Source organism: Copidosoma floridanum, unplaced genomic scaffold (genome assembly GCF_036245765.1).
Source record: "Copidosoma floridanum isolate Cflo_tuat_1 unplaced genomic scaffold, Cflo_Japanese_pri ptg000013l, whole genome shotgun sequence".
Taxonomy (NCBI): domain Eukaryota; kingdom Metazoa; phylum Arthropoda; class Insecta; order Hymenoptera; family Encyrtidae; genus Copidosoma; species Copidosoma floridanum.
Genome location: NW_028321890.1, coordinates 34,274,520 through 34,294,768, shown reverse-complemented (window position 1 = coordinate 34,294,768; position 20,249 = coordinate 34,274,520). Strand labels below are relative to the sequence as shown.

General features: G+C 37.1%; 5 protein-coding genes across 7 annotated transcripts; 2 read left to right on the top strand and 3 right to left on the bottom strand.

Moving 5' to 3' along the window:
* Positions 1-253: 253 nt before the first annotated feature.
* On the bottom strand, positions 254-1,186 carry COX7B (Cytochrome c oxidase subunit 7B). Its single transcript, XM_014363011.3, has 3 exons — positions 1,048-1,186; positions 533-705; positions 254-443 (listed from the first exon to the last, which is right to left on the bottom strand). Exons 1-3 carry the CDS (start codon positions 1,094-1,096, stop codon positions 363-365), a joined length of 303 nt encoding a protein of 100 aa, XP_014218497.2. The 5' UTR covers positions 1,097-1,186; the 3' UTR covers positions 254-362.
* A 427-nt stretch (positions 1,187-1,613) lies between these two features.
* Positions 1,614-3,613, top strand: jagn (jagunal). Of its 3 annotated transcripts, none has more exons than XM_014363002.2 (5): positions 1,614-1,724; positions 2,135-2,262; positions 2,612-2,753; positions 2,953-3,168; positions 3,290-3,613. In XM_014363002.2, exons 2-5 carry the CDS (start codon positions 2,171-2,173, stop codon positions 3,407-3,409), a joined length of 570 nt encoding a protein of 189 aa, XP_014218488.1. In that variant the 5' UTR covers positions 1,614-1,724; positions 2,135-2,170; the 3' UTR covers positions 3,410-3,613. The 3 variants fall into 3 exon arrangements, with proteins under 3 accessions (XP_014218488.1, XP_014218487.1, XP_014218486.1); XM_014363001.2 differs by lacking the exon at positions 1,614-1,724 and adding an exon at positions 1,784-2,055; XM_014363000.2 differs by lacking the exon at positions 1,614-1,724 and having other exon boundaries at positions 2,075-2,262.
* A 965-nt stretch (positions 3,614-4,578) lies between these two features.
* Pli (E3 ubiquitin-protein ligase pellino) lies at positions 4,579-11,048 on the top strand. Its single transcript, XM_089591038.1, has 7 exons — positions 4,579-5,632; positions 7,377-7,550; positions 8,527-8,758; positions 8,866-9,069; positions 9,224-9,511; positions 9,607-9,938; positions 10,024-11,048. The coding sequence occupies exons 1-7, from the start codon at positions 5,622-5,624 to the stop codon at positions 10,148-10,150; spliced, it is 1,368 nt and encodes a 455-aa protein (XP_089447164.1). The 5' UTR covers positions 4,579-5,621; the 3' UTR covers positions 10,151-11,048.
* Secp43 (tRNA Selenocysteine associated protein) lies at positions 11,042-13,753 on the bottom strand. The gene is made up of 5 exons (XM_014363150.2): positions 13,322-13,753; positions 12,910-13,107; positions 12,318-12,640; positions 11,912-12,099; positions 11,042-11,611 (listed from the first exon to the last, which is right to left on the bottom strand). The coding sequence occupies exons 1-5, from the start codon at positions 13,361-13,363 to the stop codon at positions 11,487-11,489; spliced, it is 876 nt and encodes a 291-aa protein (XP_014218636.1). The 5' UTR covers positions 13,364-13,753; the 3' UTR covers positions 11,042-11,486.
* A 457-nt stretch (positions 13,754-14,210) lies between these two features.
* On the bottom strand, positions 14,211-19,561 carry Brd7-9 (Bromodomain containing 7/9; the record flags this gene model as incomplete). The annotated part of the gene is made up of 4 exons (XM_014362940.2): positions 14,211-15,540; positions 15,642-16,831; positions 16,913-17,420; positions 19,447-19,561. Coding segments are annotated over 4 exons (2,421 nt in total), but the record flags the coding sequence as incomplete, so codon positions are not given.
* Between the last annotated feature and the right edge of the window lie 688 nt (positions 19,562-20,249).

The window sequence follows — 20,249 nt, the reverse complement described above, 5'->3', positions numbered from 1 at the left end:
CAGCAATGCTGCAAATAATGCATAATAAATGATCAATGCAAGATTGAATGATTTGCAATTGATATTTGAATTTCATTTAACTTGATTAGAATATAGTTAAGTGTGTATAAACACTTAAAAAATAAATGCATGAATAACACGAAAGTACATTATTTCAAAATAATAAGATATGATATTTATATAATTTTTTAATACTTATTTATGATACAAGCGACTTTATTCCAATAAATAAAGTACATAATGAAGCCGGATCTTTTAAACTTATTTATAAGATGTAACATTTATTTACAAGATTTCATTTTCATGTTATTACATCTTGTTACGTACATGAACTATAAAATTGTGGCTATTAATATTGTTATTTATTTCTCAATTCTGAAATCCGAAACATCCAATACTCTGGGTGGAACATAGTTGAAGTAGATCAATTCATTCTGGAGAATCTACAAAAACAATACAAAAATATTATTGTTTATCTTTCAGTTCTAATTGATTATTTGTAAAGGGATGAAAGAAAAATATATATATTTACAATGGTGATAGTGGCAGTCAAGCTCACAAGACCAACAGCCAATACAGTATTGTACTTTTTCTGCATTCTGTTGAAGTTCTCTTGCCATGACCCCTCCGGAACACAACATTCGTCAAGAGTTGGGTATTTGAAATTGGAATGGCCATGAGAATCGTTGCGTACCTGCATTCCCACTAAAATATCCGCAAAAAGAAAAGATTTTTCTACAAAGTATTCATACAAAACGAGTGAGAGCTAAGTATTATGAACATGAGTGTCATCGACGCAAAAACAAGCTGACACTTACAACTGATTTGTAAAATCGTTCACTACAAACACAGTAATAATCAATACAAATTAAATAAAAATAACATCACGTGATCATGAAGACAACTTGTCAAAGACATTTGTCTTAATTGTTGGATAAAGCGGTACAAGGAACAGCGTTGTAGGTACTTATAGGTTGCAGAAGCTGTGGGTGGGCAGGAAAAACATTGAATTATATAACTCGTCACGAACACGGGGAAATAAATTACCTCTCTGGAAAGCACGTCGAGCGAGGGGTCGAACAATTTGGCCGAGCATTTTCACGTTTCGTAAGTAACAAAAAAAATTTGATCAATTTACTCTCCTGCGAAGGAGCAGAATGTCGATCGAACTTAAAGAAATTATATATCTTTCTCTCTCTCTCTCGCAGGTGCGTGCGAAATTTTCCCAAGACTAGGCGAAAGAGCTTAGACTGGGAACTACATTTTGTAATGGAGCTTCGAATGATTCGATCGTCGACAGTGACGTCTACCGAGCAGCCGACAAAAGCTATACCGCTGCAAACGCGCGCGGGCCGGGGTGTTTTTAAAAAATGCCGTCTGCTCCTCAAGTATTTTTTTCTCTCAGGATGTAAACATACAACATATATATCTACAGATGTACAATGCACGCCAAAAAGTGTTTTTTGTAAACAATGGGGTTTTTCATTATTCATTCAAGCCCTTTCTCCATGTGGATGATCACCACGATGCAACTTTATATTGTTTGAGTACTCATCTATATGACGAGAAACAACGACGTGCTCCGTGGCCGGTTGATGATGCATGCCCCGAGAGAGCTCGATTCGAGAGGAGACAAGACAGAAGAGAGGTAACAGAAGATCCGGCCGCGCGCCTGACTTGTCTTATGCCACGCGTTTAAAAATAGTAGCCAAAAGAGCAAAAGCGTAAGTATTGGAAGAAGTGTGTATACATGAGAGATATACCCTACCGAGCAGACGGGCGGACGGCCGCGGGGGGACCGTGCATATACAGCAGGCCACGATGAGCTTAAGCCAGAGGCTGCAGTAGCAGCCCGAGAATCTCAGCCGGGAGTGTGGGATATGCAGCGTTACCTTGGATTTCCTTTTTCTTTCGAAAGCCTCGGCGAAAATCTTATTTTCATCTGACATCGAGTGCGCGCAGGCATCCGTACGCCCCCGAGGGCGTACTGCATCGGACGTGTTACCGCGACACACATACCTCCCCCGCCGCCCGCCCGTCTGTCGCGTTTGTTCGGTTAGGTGTTTCATTTTTTTTTTTTTTTTTTTTTTTTTCCCTCTCTTCGTTTTATTTATTTGTTTATTTCGAGTGACAGGAGAGGTAACCGCACGCCCAGCTTATATTATATACAATGGCTACGAGGGGCAACCAGCAATGGGTACTCGGTACAGACGGCACCGACTTCGAGCACAGACAGAGGGTTGCCACGCATTATCAGATTAGGTGGGCCTCTTTATTATATTCTCAATAAGTATATATGATGGGAAAAAAAAAAATAGTGCCCCAATCTGTAAAACGTGGTTGTTAAATCAGCCGCGTCATGTTACATCTAATGACAAAGTGTGCAGGTGCAAAAAGAGAGTGCACGAGATGCTCTCTCGCACACACCAGCTGGCTCTCTTAATACTTGTATCGTCTGCTGATGATTACAATATGCACCCCCGCTGTTCGACAAATATAATTTTTGTCAATTGTTTATTCGTTGTGCTATTACTTTTATTTTTTTATTTTTCATACAATTTTTTTTGGACAATGCGAATTGTTTCTGACAATGATTTTCCTTTTCTTTCAGTGCAATGAACAAGTCAAGACTGAAATACTGTATATTTTTTCACTACTTACTCTTCTTCGTCATGCTGGCTAAATTGTCTGCCGATATTTTAGACCGCTTGAATATATTCGTTTTAGAAATAGAGGAGCTCCAAGTGCCACAGGTAGGTAAAAGCAAATCATTGGTAGAGTGACAATACATTGTTGTTTTATTGTGGTGAGAGAAAGAGTGAGCCAGATAGAAGGAGGACCTGCTGCCACTCTTCTGCCACTACTCTAATAAACTACTAATAGCAGCTGCAGTTGATTCTAATTTTAATTTACAACTATTGTTTTCTTTTTTTTTGTCTTCCTTACCTCCAGCCCCTGTGGTGGGAGTACATTTGGTGCTTAAGTTTGTTTCTATCATTCCTTGGTCTGTCGGCAATTAGGAAAAACAAAACCAAGACCATGCAACAGTACATGATTGGCATTCTACTGCTCGGAGTTGGACCTATATTTTATGCTTTTGTTTATTACTTCAAAGATGTTTATCAGTACCTAACGACTGGTGAGACGGAAAGCATTGAAATGTGGCAGGTGAGGTTTTCATAAATAATTTATTGTCTAATAAAAATTACAATTACCTTCCTTCTGTTTCATGGACCATCATTTTTTTTTTTTTTTTTTTTTTTTTTTTTTTTTTTTTTTTTTATTGCAGGAAATGCCATATGGAGTGTTGTGGTACGGATTCATCCTCGCGGCATCTCAAGTTCATGGTTTTACAATGTACTTTTCATACAATCTCTTGACTGCATGGCAAACCAAGAGGACAAATTGAAACCTGTCAGTTTTAAAAGTGTGAGTGTGTAAATAAAGTCAATTATGAAAAGTGGCAATGGTACAAGGCACAAAAACAAACGGAAAAAAAAAAAAATTAACAATGGTGGGTGTTCATGCACATTTGCAGCAAATCAATCGACTTCCACAGAATCATTCATAAAATTATAGTTTGTAAGAAATTATATTTTATAATAAAAGAAAGGGAGAGGAAAGTTGTAAGTTTTTGCATTGTAACATTTTGTAAATATAAAAACCGAAGGAAAAAAAAAAACTAGTGATGTATGCAAATTTAAAACCCATTGAACAACTGCAGCGTTTCAAGTTACTCATCAATTAGCACACTTTTGCTCATGTAAATTTTGGAGCTGGCTATACCATAAGCCATAATGAGCACGATGAAAGGATTCTTTGACTATATTTGTGTGCAAACTTTAAACAAAATTTCCTACGACACGGATACATCATATAATATGTACATGTACGTACGCTTTGCAACTTCACAGAACGTAGCTCACAAAAAACTTATCAGGATCAGCTTACTTGTGATATTTCAAAATCGCGCGTTTGTAATATCCCGCGCGTAACGTGCAAATAAATAACAACGACGCGAACGACGCCTGGCGCGTTTCTCACGCGATGTCAAGGTTTTTATGGTACTTATTCTTTCTCACCTCTCTCTTCACTCTCTTACACCACAACCCACGACCACTTTTTTTATACCTGTATGTACGAGTACTTAGTACAACCTACGTCGACTTGCTACTCAAAAATGTAGTTGAACTCGTGTGCGCTCAGTACTTGTACTTACAGACACTGCATTGTCTGCATGTCACAATTCGTTCTGTACTTTTTTTTATCCTGTATTCAAACAAGAAAAAAAACCCGAACAGAGAATTACAAAAAAAAAAAAAGAGAATATAGAGACGTACAAAAACCTACAGTATGTTGTAATAATCATAAGAGGCTGACTGAAACAGGCGAAAACAGGAGAATATCGTGTCTCGTCTACCCCCTGCACGTACGGCAACATGTATTTCTGTTACCCTGCACCTAATCCACCCCCGCCGTTCTAACTATATAGATGTAATCGTCATCTATAGGTGTGTGTGTGTGTAAGTATATACATTGCACGTTTCGGAGTTTTGATTTTGGAGCTCGGAGCTTTTGATTTTATATATACTTACTTACGCGAGATACTCATTATTAGCATTGTGTGTAAGTGAAGTAGTGTAGGGAGTGGATTTTGCATCATTTGCGGGTCATTACAGGCTTAAATAATATACATAATAAGTATTACAAAGTATTAGTTGAGCAAAGGAGGACGCGACAGTGCGCACTAAAGACTCTTAAATAGAAAGAGGAAGAGAAGAGAAGAGAGAGAGAGAAACGAAACATATCTTTGCTGCGACGGATATACGCAGCCAGTCGTGGGGTCGTCGCGGGGAGAAGAGAAGTGCACGGAAAATATATCTTCTTCAGCGGCCAAGGGGGGCCTGCAGTTGTAATAATCAGAATAATGGAGGAGGAGCTGTACGTTGTTGGTGCTGCTTCGGTTAGGACGCCGCCGTCGCGACAAAGTCCTCATCGGCCGTACTTATGAGGGAATAAGAGTGATCGTAGTAGCTAGTGCGTACAAGTACCTATACAATAAGAAGAGAGGAAGAAGACTGCCCCAGTGCCAAGCCAAGGCATCGATGACGGTGGTAACAACGACGATGACGACGTCGTCGTGCAGGGTCGGGCTTACGTGGATGTGTGTGTTTCAAGTAAATGGTAACTAGGTAGCGCAAGCATTACTCAGAAAGAAAGATAAGAAAGATATTTAAGTTTCAACTTGTCTCTACTTGTCGTGTACAGCTGTGCCAGCAATTAGATTGTAACAAAGAGATAAAATAAAGTGCAAAAGTTCGGTTGATTCGTTCCAATAACTGCGGAAAAAAACAAGAGAGTCTCATCGACGAATATTAGGTTCTTGTGTTTGTTGTTGCTCTCAAAGCTGGTGGTGATCGTTGGTAGTAGTGTCTCTTCTCGAGGAAGTGTGTCGACGCCGTCTCGGGGCGCCGGCGAACGAGCGAGCGACGACGTCGATCAAAGTGGCTCCCACGGAGCAGCAGCAGCAGCAGCAGTGCGCCGATCGACGCAGCATTGCAGCAGCTGCAGCTAGTAGCGGTGGTAGTAGCATTAAAATTGGCTCTAACACGGAGCCCGCAATGGTCATCCGGTGAGAGTTTAAGTCTAATACCCATTGTTTTGTTGTTTTCACTTCATACATCCAACAATCATATAAACATGGGATTTCATTATATTTTGATCATATTTGCGAGGATGGAGCTCTTTTCAAGTCGTCTGTTTTGCTCCTTCGTTTCGCCGCTGTCTGCAATGTATAACGCACTCGTTTCGGCCCTTCTGCAGCAGCCTTCGTTTTTTTTTTTGTTTTTTTTTTGTTTTTTTTTATTTACTGCCCTTTTTACCTTCTTACAAGTATTATTGACCCTTTCTCTTTATCCTTATCCTCCTGGTTGCTGCTGCTTCTTTTATGTGTATTATTGAACTTGTACCTGACTCCTGCTTTTTCCTCTACTATCCCTAGTTTTTTCGTTCGCTTTTGTGAGGCTTCTCCTCTCCCTCTCTCTCTCGAGTACTTACACTTGAGTACTCTCTCTCCCTCTCTTTCTCTCTTTGTGTTCTCTACTTCTCTCTCGTCTTTCGCTTTGCTCTGCTCTGCCGATGTTCTTCGTCCATTCTTATGTTCATTTTTCAAGCGCTGCTCCAAAATTTTATTTTATTTTTTTATTCCTCGTCTCTTTATCTTATGACCGTTACTGTGTACGTTCCTCATGTTTTTTTAATTTTTCTTCATCTCAATTCTCTCTCTCTCTATATATATGGACGTTTCTTATACTTGTATTTAGTACTGAACTTTTTTTGTATTGCAGGAGATAGTATGCTTTTTTTCGTGTCTATACATGCGGGCGGTGATTAGTTACCAGGCGACATAAAAAATGCAAGACCTAAAGGCTAACAATTTTTTTTTATTTTTTTTTTTTATCACCGAGGTCGATGTATATACTATGGTTTATTTACGGCTACGTGGGCTTGGAAAGTTTTTTGTTTTTCTTAGTCTTGATTGGTTCAGCGTACAGTAACGTAATTATTAATAAAGTTACTTTTTGGTTGTCATACTCACGTGAGGTATTATGAGTTATTGTAGTAAACACTATCTATAAATATCAAAGTAAATAAATAATGTGTATTTCTTGAATTTTTCTTTTTTTTCCATTTTTGATTATAACATGAACATATATATATTTGAGCAATCTTCATATGAAAAAAGCGTGTTAAAAAACAAGTATTTTTCTTTGGTTTGCCTAGTTTTCTTCAAATAATAATTATACATGCACACAAAAGTATCTAGAGCCTAAAGGAAATTTTATTGCAGTATAAATTTTGTAAAAAAAGAAAGTCGTACTTGTAAACTCGCTGCCACTGAACCCGTTAACTGTAAACTTTTTTATGAGGGTAATAACATCATTCACAGTACTTACTAGTGCATGACTGAATGACTCTGTCTACGGTGACAAGAAAGGTCGGTTTATTTCAGCTTGGCTATTGACAGCGAGAATTTTACGAATTAAAAAAAAAATGTATGTATCCAACGTGAATACATACCTTATATCTCAAATGCGAAGTGCGCCGTTAAACATAAGTATATACTTTGATAAAAGTGTCGGCGATAATTTTGTTATTGGAACGAAGTACTTACTATCTTCTGTTCAATAGTGACGAAATCACTCTTTTACTCAAACAAGAGGGATTTGTTTACAAAATTTTTTTTTTTTTTTTTTTACGTTAAAACTATACTTTGTTATTTTCATTTTTTTAACTTTCGTAAATTCTTACGCAGCTACTCGTAATAACAGTAAAAGATTTAAAAATGTTTTTTTTTTTCTTCTTCAAAACTTTAGGTCAGATGGTGGCAGCAGTGAAAGCCCACTTCTTGTAGAAGAGGGTGAGGCTGTTGGCCAACCACATGGTCCAAATAACAAACACACTCACAGCCACAGCCATGTTCATCCTCTTCATGGTCAACAGAGCCATCACCATGATAAGCCCAAATATGGGGAATTAGTCCTACTTGGGTAAGAAATTTGCAAACTTTAGTATATATTGCACTGTCTCTTTTCCGTTTGTATGCAAAGATTGTCATAACTTCTGTATTGTCATTGAAGCAAAAAAGGTCAATGGTTTCTTATCTGGGAAAAATAAAGAGATAATCTTTAGAAATTGTTATCAGTACTATTATTATTATTATTATTTTGATTTATGTTTATGTAAAAAGCTTCCACAATATTACCTTGGTATTGTTAGTCCTTTAAAATAATGAAACGTTTATCTTGAATGAATTAAATAAAAGTCTAAGGTTGCATGTATCCATTTAGAAATTCACTTGGTAAAAAAATTTATCAATTTTTCATGAGTTTACTCTTAGATTTTGTTTAAAAAAAAAAAAAAAAAAAAATCATTTTATTCCAAATTAAATTGTGGGCTTGAGAAAAAAAACATTCATTTCAATAAAATGCTTCAAACGTTTTCCCTAATCAACATTTGAAACAAATCTTGATATCCATGCCCAATTACATAAATCAACACCTACTTTTTTCTGCTTGTGGTCAATGGCTTCTCAAAGAAAATTTACCTAGCAAAGATAAAATACCTAACTGGCTGATAATAGGATCGCAAATCCAATTTGAAGTGCAGTAAAACGATTACCTAAAATAGCATGAAATATGTATATAGAGTACCGTACTCCTGCAGTGAAATAGCTAGACAGTTACTCATTTAATATAAGACCCGATTCTTAATTGTCCTAATTACCTAATTTGTTGAATCAGTACTTTAAATAATTTAATATCTTGAGAGCATAGTAAAATTAAAATGAGGAGTGATAAACAATGCATGTTTTTTTCCGTCTCTCAACGTTTCATCTTGATTATTTTCAATAGTCTTTCTATCCTCTTATAAGTAACTGTGAGTGCACAAATAACTTACATTTGCTATTGGCAATGCACTTTCCAATAGGAATAAAAAAAAGAAAAAACACTAACTGTTTCATAGTTGCAATGGACATCTTCCAAATGGTGATCGCGGACGAAGACGAAGTAAATTTGTGTTGACACTGCGGGACAAACCCAACGGAGTAAAACGTAGTAGGCATTATGTCGTGAAAACACCCCACTGCTCTCAAGCCATTTTAAACACGAAGCAACATTCGATTAGCTACACGTTATCGAGAACGCAAGCTGTGATTGTGGAGTACACAGAGGATGACGAAACAGACATGTTTCAGGTAAGAATTTTTTTTTTTTTTTTTTTTACAGCACTGTATTTATACGCAGTAAACAATTTTTTTCGAGTTTTTCATACTCAAATTGAATGTATTTTCTGAATGAGCAGGTCGGACGATCTTCCGAGCAGCCAATAGACTTCGTTGTGATGGACACTACTCCCGGTGGCGAGGTAGTTGCTTCGAACGAAGGAAGAGTTGCTCAGAGTACCATCAGCAGGTTTGCGTGTAGAATTATCGCGGATCGCAGCGAACCCAAAGTTGCCAGAATCTACGCAGCTGGTTTCGACAGCTCCAGAAATATTTTCCTGGGGGTAAGATTACATTCCTTCAAAGTTCGCAACGGTTGACGTCCTAGCAATAATAATTTTCTATATTGCCAAGGGAATTAACTTAATTTAAAAATCATCTCACCGGCGTGAAATGTCAATAGCACTTGACGCGTGTTTGTTCTTGATGTGCTTACAGGAAAAAGCCACAAAGTGGCAGGAGAGTCGAGAGATAGATGGACTAACGACCAACGGCGTACTGATCATGCACCCGCGAGGGCAATTCTGTGGAGGCGAGGCTGAGTGTGGCTACTGGCGAGAGGTCAGCGTAGGTGGAGGTGTCTTCTCATTGCGCGAAAGTAGAAGCGCACAGCAGAAGGGCCATGTTGTCGAGGATGAGGACAATATCCTGAAAGACGGTACTCTCATTGATTTATGCGGTGCAACTCTTTTGTGGAGGTCGGCTGAGGGCCTTGCAAAATCACCGGTGTGTATTTGCGCGTAAAAAATAACTTTGTTACTCTGTACATTGTATGATATTTTCCATCCGTTGTAACTTACAAAATAATAATAATTATTCAGACTAAGCACGACTTGGAAGAACTGGTGGATGCCATAAACGCAGGGCGACCGCAGTGCCCCGTTGGTTTAAACACTCTAGTGATACCGCGGAGGGCTGCCTCGGAGTCCGCTCAGCAACAGCCTTACGTTTACCTTAAATGTGGCCACGTACAGGGCCATCATGATTGGGGTCAGGAAAAGGACAAAGCCACGCGCAAATGCCCAATGTGTTTCGTCGCTGGCCCAATCGTCAAACTCTGCATGGGAATCGAACCAGCGTTTTACGTTGACAGCGGCCCGCCGACTTATGCGTTCAGTCCGTGTGGACACATGGCGACCGAGAAAACTGTAAAGTACGTTGAAACCAAGATAGTGAAATTATGTTATTCGGATCGAAAAATAACTTGTTAACTTTACTCTTCAATTTTGTTGTTACAGATATTGGGAAAAAGTAGCAATTCCACACGGCACAAACGGCTACATTGCCATTTGTCCATTCTGCGCAACACCATTGGAAGGATCACCAGGATACGTAAAACTTATATTCCAAGATCATGTAGACTAAAATGATTCATACGTGCCGTGAGCTCGTAAAAAAAGCTCTGTACAGAAGTCACTATTTTTTTTTTTTTTTTTTTTTAATCTCGTTTCTTTACCTCGACTATGTCTTTTTTAAATCGAGGTAATAATAATAGAGCCTTCTCGTGCATAAGTTATTGGAAAAAAAATCTTCGAATTTTACCGTTAAGTAGAATGCCACAAGTTATTAAACGCTTAGTTGTCTCAACCGGCATATGCAGATTGTTTTTTAATAAGGCTATTGACAGTGTTATACCTGCCATAACAAAAGATAAACACTTTTACAGCTATCTCGCTTAGTTCAAGCCGAAGAATTTTTAATATTAATATTAAATGTAAAAGTGCAACTTGAATTAAATTATGTCAAAGGAGAAAAAAAATTTTTTTAACAAATGTGTCGTTACAATAATCGCATATATTTTTTTATATAAATAAAGTGGTATTATAATGAACTAAATAAACCAAATCAACTTTAAATGATTATTGATTACCAGTGTTCTTTGGTTCGTATTTTAAATTTGTAATGCTTAGGATTCTACTGTTATCAAACTCATTGATTAATTATTGGTAGTAACGATTAATTTTGTTAGGAAAATTTTTCATTGCTACTCTGATGATTAGGTAGAAGCCTTAAACTATAGATTTATTTGAAACAAATTATCGATATATGTACAAAGAAGCTGTGTTCTTTACAATAACCTGATGGGCTTTGAATAATCTTAGCCAAAGACTCCATCAATTTTTTATAACTTCCAGGATGTATATTTGCAAATTTGCATTCCACTGAAACTTCATAGACTATTATACTTATTATCCATTATTTATGATTTTGCTGCAAATAACGAAATAATGTCGTGAAAATGAGAAAAATAAAATATTTGTTTTATACAAATCAGCAATGTCTTTATTATATACTTAACGTAGCCTAATACTTACAATTTTAATTTGTATTCACTAATAAGTAGGAAAATCAAGGTTTTACAGTATTATTTCTTCTTACTACGTGACCGATAACACATAGATTAGGGATATTAATGAACTGACGAAAAATATATACTACAGTGTAATAGGGGAAAAAAAGCTGGAAGTTTATAATCAGGGAATTGTATATAAAAAATGAAGTAGTAAAATTCATATAAAATTTTTTTGTACAACAGCAAACTATGCTTTTAGTAAAAAGACGAAATATACAGACTAGCATTTCATTTAAGAACAAGCTGTTTTGATTTCGTCTCTAGATCTTTATACTTCTCTTCTTTTCTCTTTTCAAGTTATCAGCATACATTTTTTGAATATCCTGACATTTACATGATATCCCAATATTAGTAGCATAATTCTAAAGTGTCGCAGGGAATCCACTTGGAACTTTCTAAAGCATCCCACAAATTATAATCCTGTTCAATGATTTCTCTGTTTAACTTGTCAACGTCAACTGGAATTGAGTGCTCTGAAACATTTTTAATCAAACATACGATTACACATTTTTTTTGAGTAATTATTCATTAATTTATAATCGGGAGTCAATGAAAAAATAAGCTGAATTCATGTTTGATAATTTGAGGTTCTCACGCACTTTTAATATGAATCACACAATGTTCAACAGCGCCATTCTATAATAATTCGTCTTATTTTTATTTAATAACATTATAAACGTACTATATTGCATAAGGATGAAACGACGATTTGCAAATATTATTGTCGCTAAAAAATGAATTGTACAGTTTAATAATAAATGTTCGGTACTTACCGATAAGTTCGAGTTCATCTTCTTCAGGCTTACGATCTGACACATAATTGCTGTACGAGTCTGATGTTGGTTCACTTTCATAACAACCATGCTGCCAGGCACTATAACTGCTCCAGTAAGAGGACGTATCATAGTAATTATAATCTGAAGATATGCCTGAAGAATAATCCGATGGACCCGAACTTGAGCTGCAAAAGTTGTGTTTCAATGTAAAAATTCAATTCAATTAACATCTTAAACCTTAAGCACGTAAAATATTTTAAGTGAAAATATCAAGTGCAAAATGTTGTATTGTTTGTGCTGATACTAGATATACTACAAGAAAAAGAAAAAAAATGCATTAAGTTGGTCAAATCAAATAAGCATTTTAAATATTTTAATTTATAAAGTTTATAACATAGCTTACTCTGACATTTTACTCCACGGCCTTGGAACGGCATTACAGATTTTCAGCGATCTAGTCCCAAGTCCTATATATCCACTCATTGTGCTCAAACTGTCTTTTTGTTCTTCTTCATTGGCAAATCTAACAAAACCGTAACCTTTACTAAAACCAGAACTATCTAGTATTACTTTAGCTGTCCTGATAGAATTGTACTTGGCAGCAAACGTCCTGTAGAGGGAATAATCATCGACATCTGTTGAAAGATCGCCTACCCAGATGCTGTACTCCCTCTCGATCGATGGCTTGCCTGTGGTACTGGCGTGATTCAGTCTAAACCTGACTCCCTGTAAATAAGAAAAAAACAGTAAGATTACTAGATGAATCAATTATCATTATCTGTAAATGACCATTGGCATGAGTACGATATCCCATGTACCTCATGGAAAGGGATGGGACCCAATGATCCATCATTCATAAGTGGTATTCAAGATACAGTACTCTCGCCTGACCATTATTTGCTAATATAATGAAACAAGCAATAACTATTCAACAGCAAAGGGTGCAAAAGTATAAACAAAGAACTCTTTTCTGTACGTGATGAAAAAAAACTTACTGGACTAGATCCTGGAATGACTTTTCCATTTAATTTATGCATAGCATCTAACGCCATTTCGTCAGTTGGAAAGTGAACAAAACAATAACCAGCAGGTTCACCGGTATAACGATTTCTCATAACTTTAACTGTTTGTGGCTGTTCGCCCATTTTATGAAATGCACTCATTATAAAGCTTTCGGTCATGTATGGCTCAAGCTGAAAGTGTAAATATAACAACTTGTTCACTGGCAATCATACCAAGTAATTATTAACCATTGAAACACATTTGCCAAAACTGTTTACAATTTGAGGTTAGCTTGGTATGATATGACATACATTCTTCCCCGAATCTGACATAAAACTTTCAGCTATCCATAGTTACAATTTTTAGTTATGTTATAAATAATGAAAAAACAAAAAATTTTCTCACCCCACCCATCCACAATTGACACAGCACCATTGGTCCAGACATCTTGTGTGCAGTTTATAATCAAATGACGCCAAGCTTCATTTGCACCTCTGCTAAACTATATAGGTATAGCTAAATTCTGCTTATTTTCTGAGTTGAGAGCTTGAAAGTTTTATAGACCAAGAGCTGAGCTGAGGCCGAAGGGTGGTCAAAATTTTAACCAGCCGCCACTCTCACCAGAATTGAGGAACCTTATGATTCGTGGAGATCCGAAATATTTCGGTCGGTGAAGAGTTGTTCTTTTTTATTAACTAGCCGCAACTTGCACCAATAGATATAGAAAATAAAAAGTTGTCAACTAAGTAACAGTGCCATTTGCGGCAAGATTAGAATGCATCTTGTACCCGAAAATCGACCTTCAGCCTTCAGCTCTTGGTCTAATCGGGTGGCATCGTTGCATGGGGATGGGAGTGAAAACAGCAAAAAATATCGAAGTTTTGACATGCGTTATGGAACATGAAAAAAAGGTTAGGTAAGTTAGGTTAGGTGTGTTAAAATTGTCGGTAATTTGAATGCACTGCGCCGCAGTTAAGTACAGTAAACACGCGAATATTCTTGTCGGAAAAAATTGTTCTTTCGAATAAACTAAAATATAACAAAATCTTCTTGGCATGGATGTGCCAAAAAATATTAAATATTTCTTAAAAATTTGCATGTATTGTAAATGTAAGGGCAATTTTGTCGACGTACTTACGATAATTTTACTTAAGTGAATTAAAAAAGAAAACTAAATGTTTTTTGATCGGAATTGATGCAGTGATTATAATTTTAATTATATTTTTCGCGAAGGCATACGTGATATCATTTACAGTATAGCTACATTCATAAATTTACAAATCTGTGGATTCTCTTAACAACTTATGAATTACAAATGTGTAGTGAACCATATAGCTGCCGGACCAATCAAACTCAAGAATGGTGTTTTTCAATCACCTCCAACTGTTTATCAATAAATTTGCCATTACAATGTGTAATTCGCAGGTTACGTAATACACTTTACAATATTTAGCATTTTTTCATGTTTGCAATAATGACAAAGTGATCATAGTGAATCGTATACTCTTGCCGGCCGTTACCAGTACTTTATGATATTTCGAAGTATTTTGTTCACGTCGATTAATTCATTTTTCAAAAAAGACCTATCAATGTCTTACTGTCATAAAAGTAAAATATTTAAAAATGAGTGCAGGTTAACGATTCTTTAAGTAGAATGTTAATCTAGAAGTAACTCGAGTGTAGTGATATTTTTATACAATGTGAAGAAAGGGAAGATGCGTTACTTCGATTGGTGAACGTTTCTGCAATTGATATTAGGGTAAGCATTAATAGTTAAGCGCTGTATTCTTAAAAATTATATTTGAACGATTTTTTGTGTGCACATACATATACTATAGTAAGCGAGGAAAGTTATAGTACAGTTATAAAAAATTACATTTAAAGACATTATTTAAGGCATTTGTTTCCTCCAAGTACGATAATTCTTACAATTAAAATGCACGTATCAAACAAATATACATCACCGCATTTTTTCGTCAATTTCAAGTTTCTAACTTATTGTAACATTATTACGTGCTAAGATTCCGATAAAATGTCCTCTAAGGTCTTGTCATCGTGTAAAGGTGAGTGGCCCAACGTTGGGTCACTTTCCAGAAACTCGCGAAGCTCGGATTCAAGATCGTTAACACCGGACGTTTCCGTTGCACTTAAAATCGATGAGCTTTGATTCTGTCCCAGCACCATTTGTATTGGCAGCTGTCCTTGCCTCACATTATTTATATCCAAAGACATGGACATAGGTAGCATACCATTTGACTCCTGACTCGTGCTATTATCCGAAATTATTGAATTTTCTGTCACGATCGAAGGATTGTGTGTTATTGGCTCGACATCCATTGGTTCTGGTCCTCCTAGGGGTGCAATTCCCATAGCTTTTCTCAGCCCATCTACCGGCGCGATAGCAGAGGGCGGCAATTTTTTTGCTATATTAGCCAAGTTATCGGTTATCTTTTCGGCGAGCGTTACTTCTGTTTCAGAAGCTTTCTGAATGTTTGCCAAATGTGGTGGTGGGGGTGCTGAGAGACGGTCATGCTGAGTTTGCCTAAGATTGTTTAGTAGAGCCGACGTTTCTTCTAGATTTTTTTGAAGTGCTGAGCGTTCTTCGGATACTTTCAAGTCTTCTTCTAAAATTAAAAAAAAAAAAAAATAAATAAAACCAAATAATTTTGATGAATAAATTTACCGTACATGTACGTATTTTATTGAAAAATGAAATAATATTTACCTAAGCCATCTAAAAAGTTGATATCGATACCAATGTCGGATAGAGTCTTGAGTTGATTGATATCAACTTTGACCTTGTCAACAGGTGGAATGTTTTTATTTACTTCCTGTACAGGTTTTTCCAGTAAATGTTTGATTTTTTCTTCTTCCTCCTTGAGACGCCGCTTTTCGTCAAGGAACTTTTTAGTCTTTCTATGATCTCCGTTAGTTAGAATGTCTAACAAATCGTCAACCATAGTCAAAGTGTAATCACAGTCTTTGGCAAAGTCGAGAATCGACTCGGCATACTGAACGGCAGTCTCATCACCATAAGTTTGATAAACCAAGTCCGATTCTTCTTTAGTAAGATTGGCAAACGTCGAATCGTAACTAGGAGCATAAGAGCCGAAAGCTCCGTAATACAAAGGCTTAACTGGTTTCGACATATTCCTTCTGTCTTCCCTGAAACCTGCTAAGGCACCCGTGCCATGATGAACCTTCCCTAAAAGCTGTCCAAGTGATACAGGTCTTTGATTTGTGCCTGGAATGACTCCGTCTCCTGGTACTATGATTTGAAGACTCGTTGTTCCATCTTTCTTCTGCCTCAAGAATCCCATTTTTGTGCCAACCCGTTTGAGACTCAGTCTCTCTGCTGCAGACTTGGCAGCACTACGTGCTTGTTTCAGGATCTCCTCGGGAGTCAAGTCATCTGGGATCGCTTCAAATTTACCGAGGCTTGCTAGTCTCATTTTTCTCTGATTTTCCTTTCTTAGCTCTTCTGCTTCTTCGATCTGCTCCTCTTGTTCACGTTCTTTTTCAATCTGTTCCTCAGTCATATGTGTGTCAAAATGGTTCGCTTCTTCAATACCTAGTTCAAATCCGAGTTCATCCTTTGTCAAATCTTGCATGTAGACCAACACTGACCTCAATTGTTTCAACTTGTCTGGAGTAACCATCTTTAGGCCGACGTGTAGCAACTTCTTGGCTGCTTTGTAATAAATGGTGTCCTGATGATTGTAGGTCATTGCATTGTTGCACATCAACTTGAAATCGACGATAAACTCATTGAGATTTTGATAATTACTATCATCTATTTTTTGTTTGATTGTACTAAAATCCATAGGATGTGCAATTATTGATGAGTATCCTGGAGCAATATTGTCAGTAACAGGCCATGCAAAAAATTGCTGTGGGTCTCGTTTTTCCATCGATCTGAATAAATAAAAAAGATTTATAGAAATTAAAATGTTTTTAATCGCTGTCATCATTATATTCCAAAAAGTTATAACATACCTCAGTAAATGTTCTAGTAATCGCTGAAGAGGAGTCCTTTCCGCAATCTTTCGAAGAACACATGTGCGTGGTTCTCTGTGAGGAGATAAGCTGCTAGCTGCAGAAGTGGTGCTTCTTTGTTCATGAGAGATAATAGGCCTTGGCAGAGGTGGGTTATGACAAATTATTTTTTTTGGCACCTCCACCATACTTTCGTCTCCATCTCCAACTGAATCTTGACTTGATTCTTCTCTCCGCCTCTTTTTGTCTTTGTGATGATGTTTATGTCTTTTGTCCTTCTTCTTTTTTTTCTTCTTCAGCTTTTTGTGGCTCAGATACCTATCGATCTCCTGATCTCCTGGAGTTATAGAATAGTTGAAGCCAACCTGGTGTTGATAATGTTGGGACAACATTGCTGCCTGATTAGGTGAATCACTGCCTATGTATTCTGGAGTTCCACTGTTACCTCCAACCTTGAGAATTAATTTCAGTGCTGGAGGCTTTTCTGGTGCTGCATAGATGTCTTCAACTGTAACAAAACGATAAAAGTTTGTTAAAAATTTAAAAAATTTAAAGATCATCTGAAAAAGCACAAAGATCAATTAGCCAGTCTGACATGAAGTAACCTACATTTTTGACATCACCTACAACGATAAATCGGTATTTCAACCTAAAGAAAACCGTACCCGATAAATTTCTCGTGCAAAACCTCGCAAAAGCGTGTCGTGCCCTTTCGACACCATTAGTCCCAAGTCGCACCAAGTAGATATGTATATAGGTACGCCATATGGAGAGGATAGAGTGAAAGTACAAAGCAGACTCCAGATAAGTATACAAACTGGTAATGTAAAGGTATACAGGTAATGTCTGAGCACAGACTACCTATACCTACCTACCCCGTAACGGAACTAAGTGGAGGGTAAAACGGAAATGTAGGAACACACCCTAAAGAGAGATAATTTGAAGGGGGATATTGGGTATCATAAAAATAAAAGAATATCACCGCAGAGGGGACGCTATAGGTAGCAGTCAGCCCTTTAAGACACTCCGAGTATAAGTAGGTACGCAGTACGCAAAGCGTTGCGTTGAATACTCATAGATCCCTACGTGTATCTACGTGCATGTATGTAGATGGTATACATATAGAGGTAGGTAGTAAGTACATAGGGTGAGCTAAGCAAAGCGGAGGAGGGTAATACTCACGGAATGACGGAAGGAAGGAGGAAAGGAAGAGAGAAAGAAAAAAAAAGAGATCGAAGCTTGCTGGACGCTTCTTCTCTCTTTCTCTCCCTCTCAGACAGACGCTGGCTGCTGGCGTCGCGATAGAAGTACATAGGGGAGACCAGGGTAATCGTGGCAGTCTGGGTCTGCGTGGCATTTAAATAAAAAGAAAACTAATGATAATTTTCAGGTTTTTTTTTTTTTGAACACCTATACTGATGTCCCTTGAATTCCCTTAAATATTTTTAGGCATTATAATAAGTATTTATTCATTTAAAAAAAAGTTTTATATTTGTAGTATTTACATTGATCGGATGATCATTTTCAACGGCTGTTTAAATATAGCCTATTACAGCAACATTTTTACAATTGGGCTTAATTGAAAGCTGGACTCGTTAGCTACAATTTCCTTTTTTTAATTTTTTTATAAAATAAGTAACAACAAAATTATAACAAAAACAAGTAAGCGTGTCATATGGGGCACAGCGTAGCATCTGGCTGGGGCAGAGCGTAGCCTGGCCGCGGCAGTGCGAGTGCTGGCGCGAGCGTTACATAGCTGATTTTTAGGTTAAGTTTTTTGTAGAACAATGTAAACATTAGGTAGTTTACCTGTTAAGACTACAAAAAACACGCGAAGAAATTGACTGAAAGCTTTAAATATTAACAAAATAGTACAATTAAATGAACATCAGAGTGCGAATTCTACTATTTGCAATCGGAATAATATATCGATTCTAGACTGCCCAATCCTTTTTGCTACTGATTTTCCAGAGGAACAGAATTTATTTAATAATTTACTTTGATTTAATGCAGTGAATAACATATTCAAAAGACAAAGAATTTTATTACAGAAATTTAATGTGTTCATGATTTAGTGTTATGAGTTCACTTACAATGTAAAGAAAGATTCGAAAATAAATAAATAAATTACCTAACTTTTTTTTCTATAGCACACACTCTTTAACTATTATGTATCCTTCACGCTACGAATGCCCCAGCCCGTACCACACCGTACCCCACCCCTGGGGCATAGTAGAGCTTTTTGAGAACGAGCAATTTTTTTTATTTTAAATTTTAAATGTTGCACAATAATTTTTTAACTTGTAGGCTAGGTCCACAAGTATCATACTTTTACAACACAATTTTTTAGCTACTTTAATCCTCATTCCTTTAAGAAATACAGCTCAATAAAGTTAGAGTGCTCTGCGTGCCCTGGTCTCCCCTAAGTATACAGGTACCCATGGAGCAGCTGACGCTTTATTTACGTTATCACCATCTCTCCCCTCGCGAGGATTATCACTATCAGTTACAGTACTCTGCTGCTCTCTTCTCACCTTCGTATCTCTCGCGTCTGTGTTTCTTGTGTTTCCTCGAGCTCCGGGCGGCCTGCTCGGCCTGTACCCCGAGCCTTAATCTCTGTGGCAGCTCCAGGGTGATCACTGTACGCTGTTATGTGTTAAACTACCTATATACTCTACTCTCTCTGGTAAACGACACACTCACTGTACTTAAAACTGGACCACCCCGCACGCGCGCGCTTTCATATGCTTGTGTCTATAGGATCTATATTATATAGTTTCGTGGACCAAACCAAAAAAAGTATATGCCGATGTGTGTATGTTGTTACAATTGAAGCAATTGAGCAGGCCAGCGAGTGTTTTTTCCCTTATCTTTTCGGATTTTTGTGTGTATTCAATTGTATACGCGATAACACAACATGTACACCCACGACGATAATCCGACATACACGCGTGTTACATTGCAAGTATCTACACACATGGATCTCACCATGTTATACACAATTTGGTATAATAATACATCAAACTAACACAATCGCGTCGTCCGAGTTGGTAACGGCGTTTTATCAAGTTTATTATCACTTCGTCTCACTTTTCTCATTAAAAGAAATATGAACCAAGTAGGTAGTTATCTATACCAATCCGTCCGCTTTCGTTACACGCGTACTTGATTATTGAATTATAGATATTAAAGTATATACTCCGAATTATCTGGTAAGTGATAGTATAGGTGTTACACTGATAGAAATCTTATCGATATAACGATTACAACAATCGCGCGGGTGTTCCAAAGGCGAACGCGCACGTTAACTTCACCGCATCAGATCGCACACAGTTGA

Coding starts and splice junctions, on each gene's coding strand:
- COX7B (XM_014363011.3), bottom strand. CDS start 1,096: ATGCTCGGCCAAATTGTTCGACCCCTCGCTCGACGTGCTTTCCAGAGA. Junction 706..1,047: donor TCGACGTGCTTTCCAGAGAG/GTAATTTATTTC, acceptor CGGATATTTTAG/TGGGAATGCAGGTACGCAAC. Junction 444..532: donor TGACTGCCACTATCACCATT/GTAAATATATAT, acceptor TTGTTTTTGTAG/ATTCTCCAGAATGAATTGAT.
- jagn (XM_014363002.2), top strand. CDS start 2,171: ATGGCTACGAGGGGCAACCAGCAATGGGTACTCGGTACAGACGGCACC. Junction 2,263..2,611: donor GCCACGCATTATCAGATTAG/GTGGGCCTCTTT, acceptor CTTTTCTTTCAG/TGCAATGAACAAGTCAAGAC. Junction 2,754..2,952: donor AGGAGCTCCAAGTGCCACAG/GTAGGTAAAAGC, acceptor CCTTACCTCCAG/CCCCTGTGGTGGGAGTACAT.
- Pli (XM_089591038.1), top strand. Junction 9,070..9,223: donor CCAGAAATATTTTCCTGGGG/GTAAGATTACAT, acceptor ATGTGCTTACAG/GAAAAAGCCACAAAGTGGCA. Junction 9,939..10,023: donor GCGACCGAGAAAACTGTAAA/GTACGTTGAAAC, acceptor TTGTTGTTACAG/ATATTGGGAAAAAGTAGCAA.
- Secp43 (XM_014363150.2), bottom strand. CDS start 13,363: ATGTCTGGACCAATGGTGCTGTGTCAATTGTGGATGGGTGGG. Junction 12,641..12,909: donor TCATTCCAGGATCTAGTCCA/GTAAGTTTTTTT, acceptor TCTTATTTACAG/GGAGTCAGGTTTAGACTGAA. Junction 12,100..12,317: donor CCGTGGAGTAAAATGTCAGA/GTAAGCTATGTT, acceptor CAACTTTTGCAG/CTCAAGTTCGGGTCCATCGG.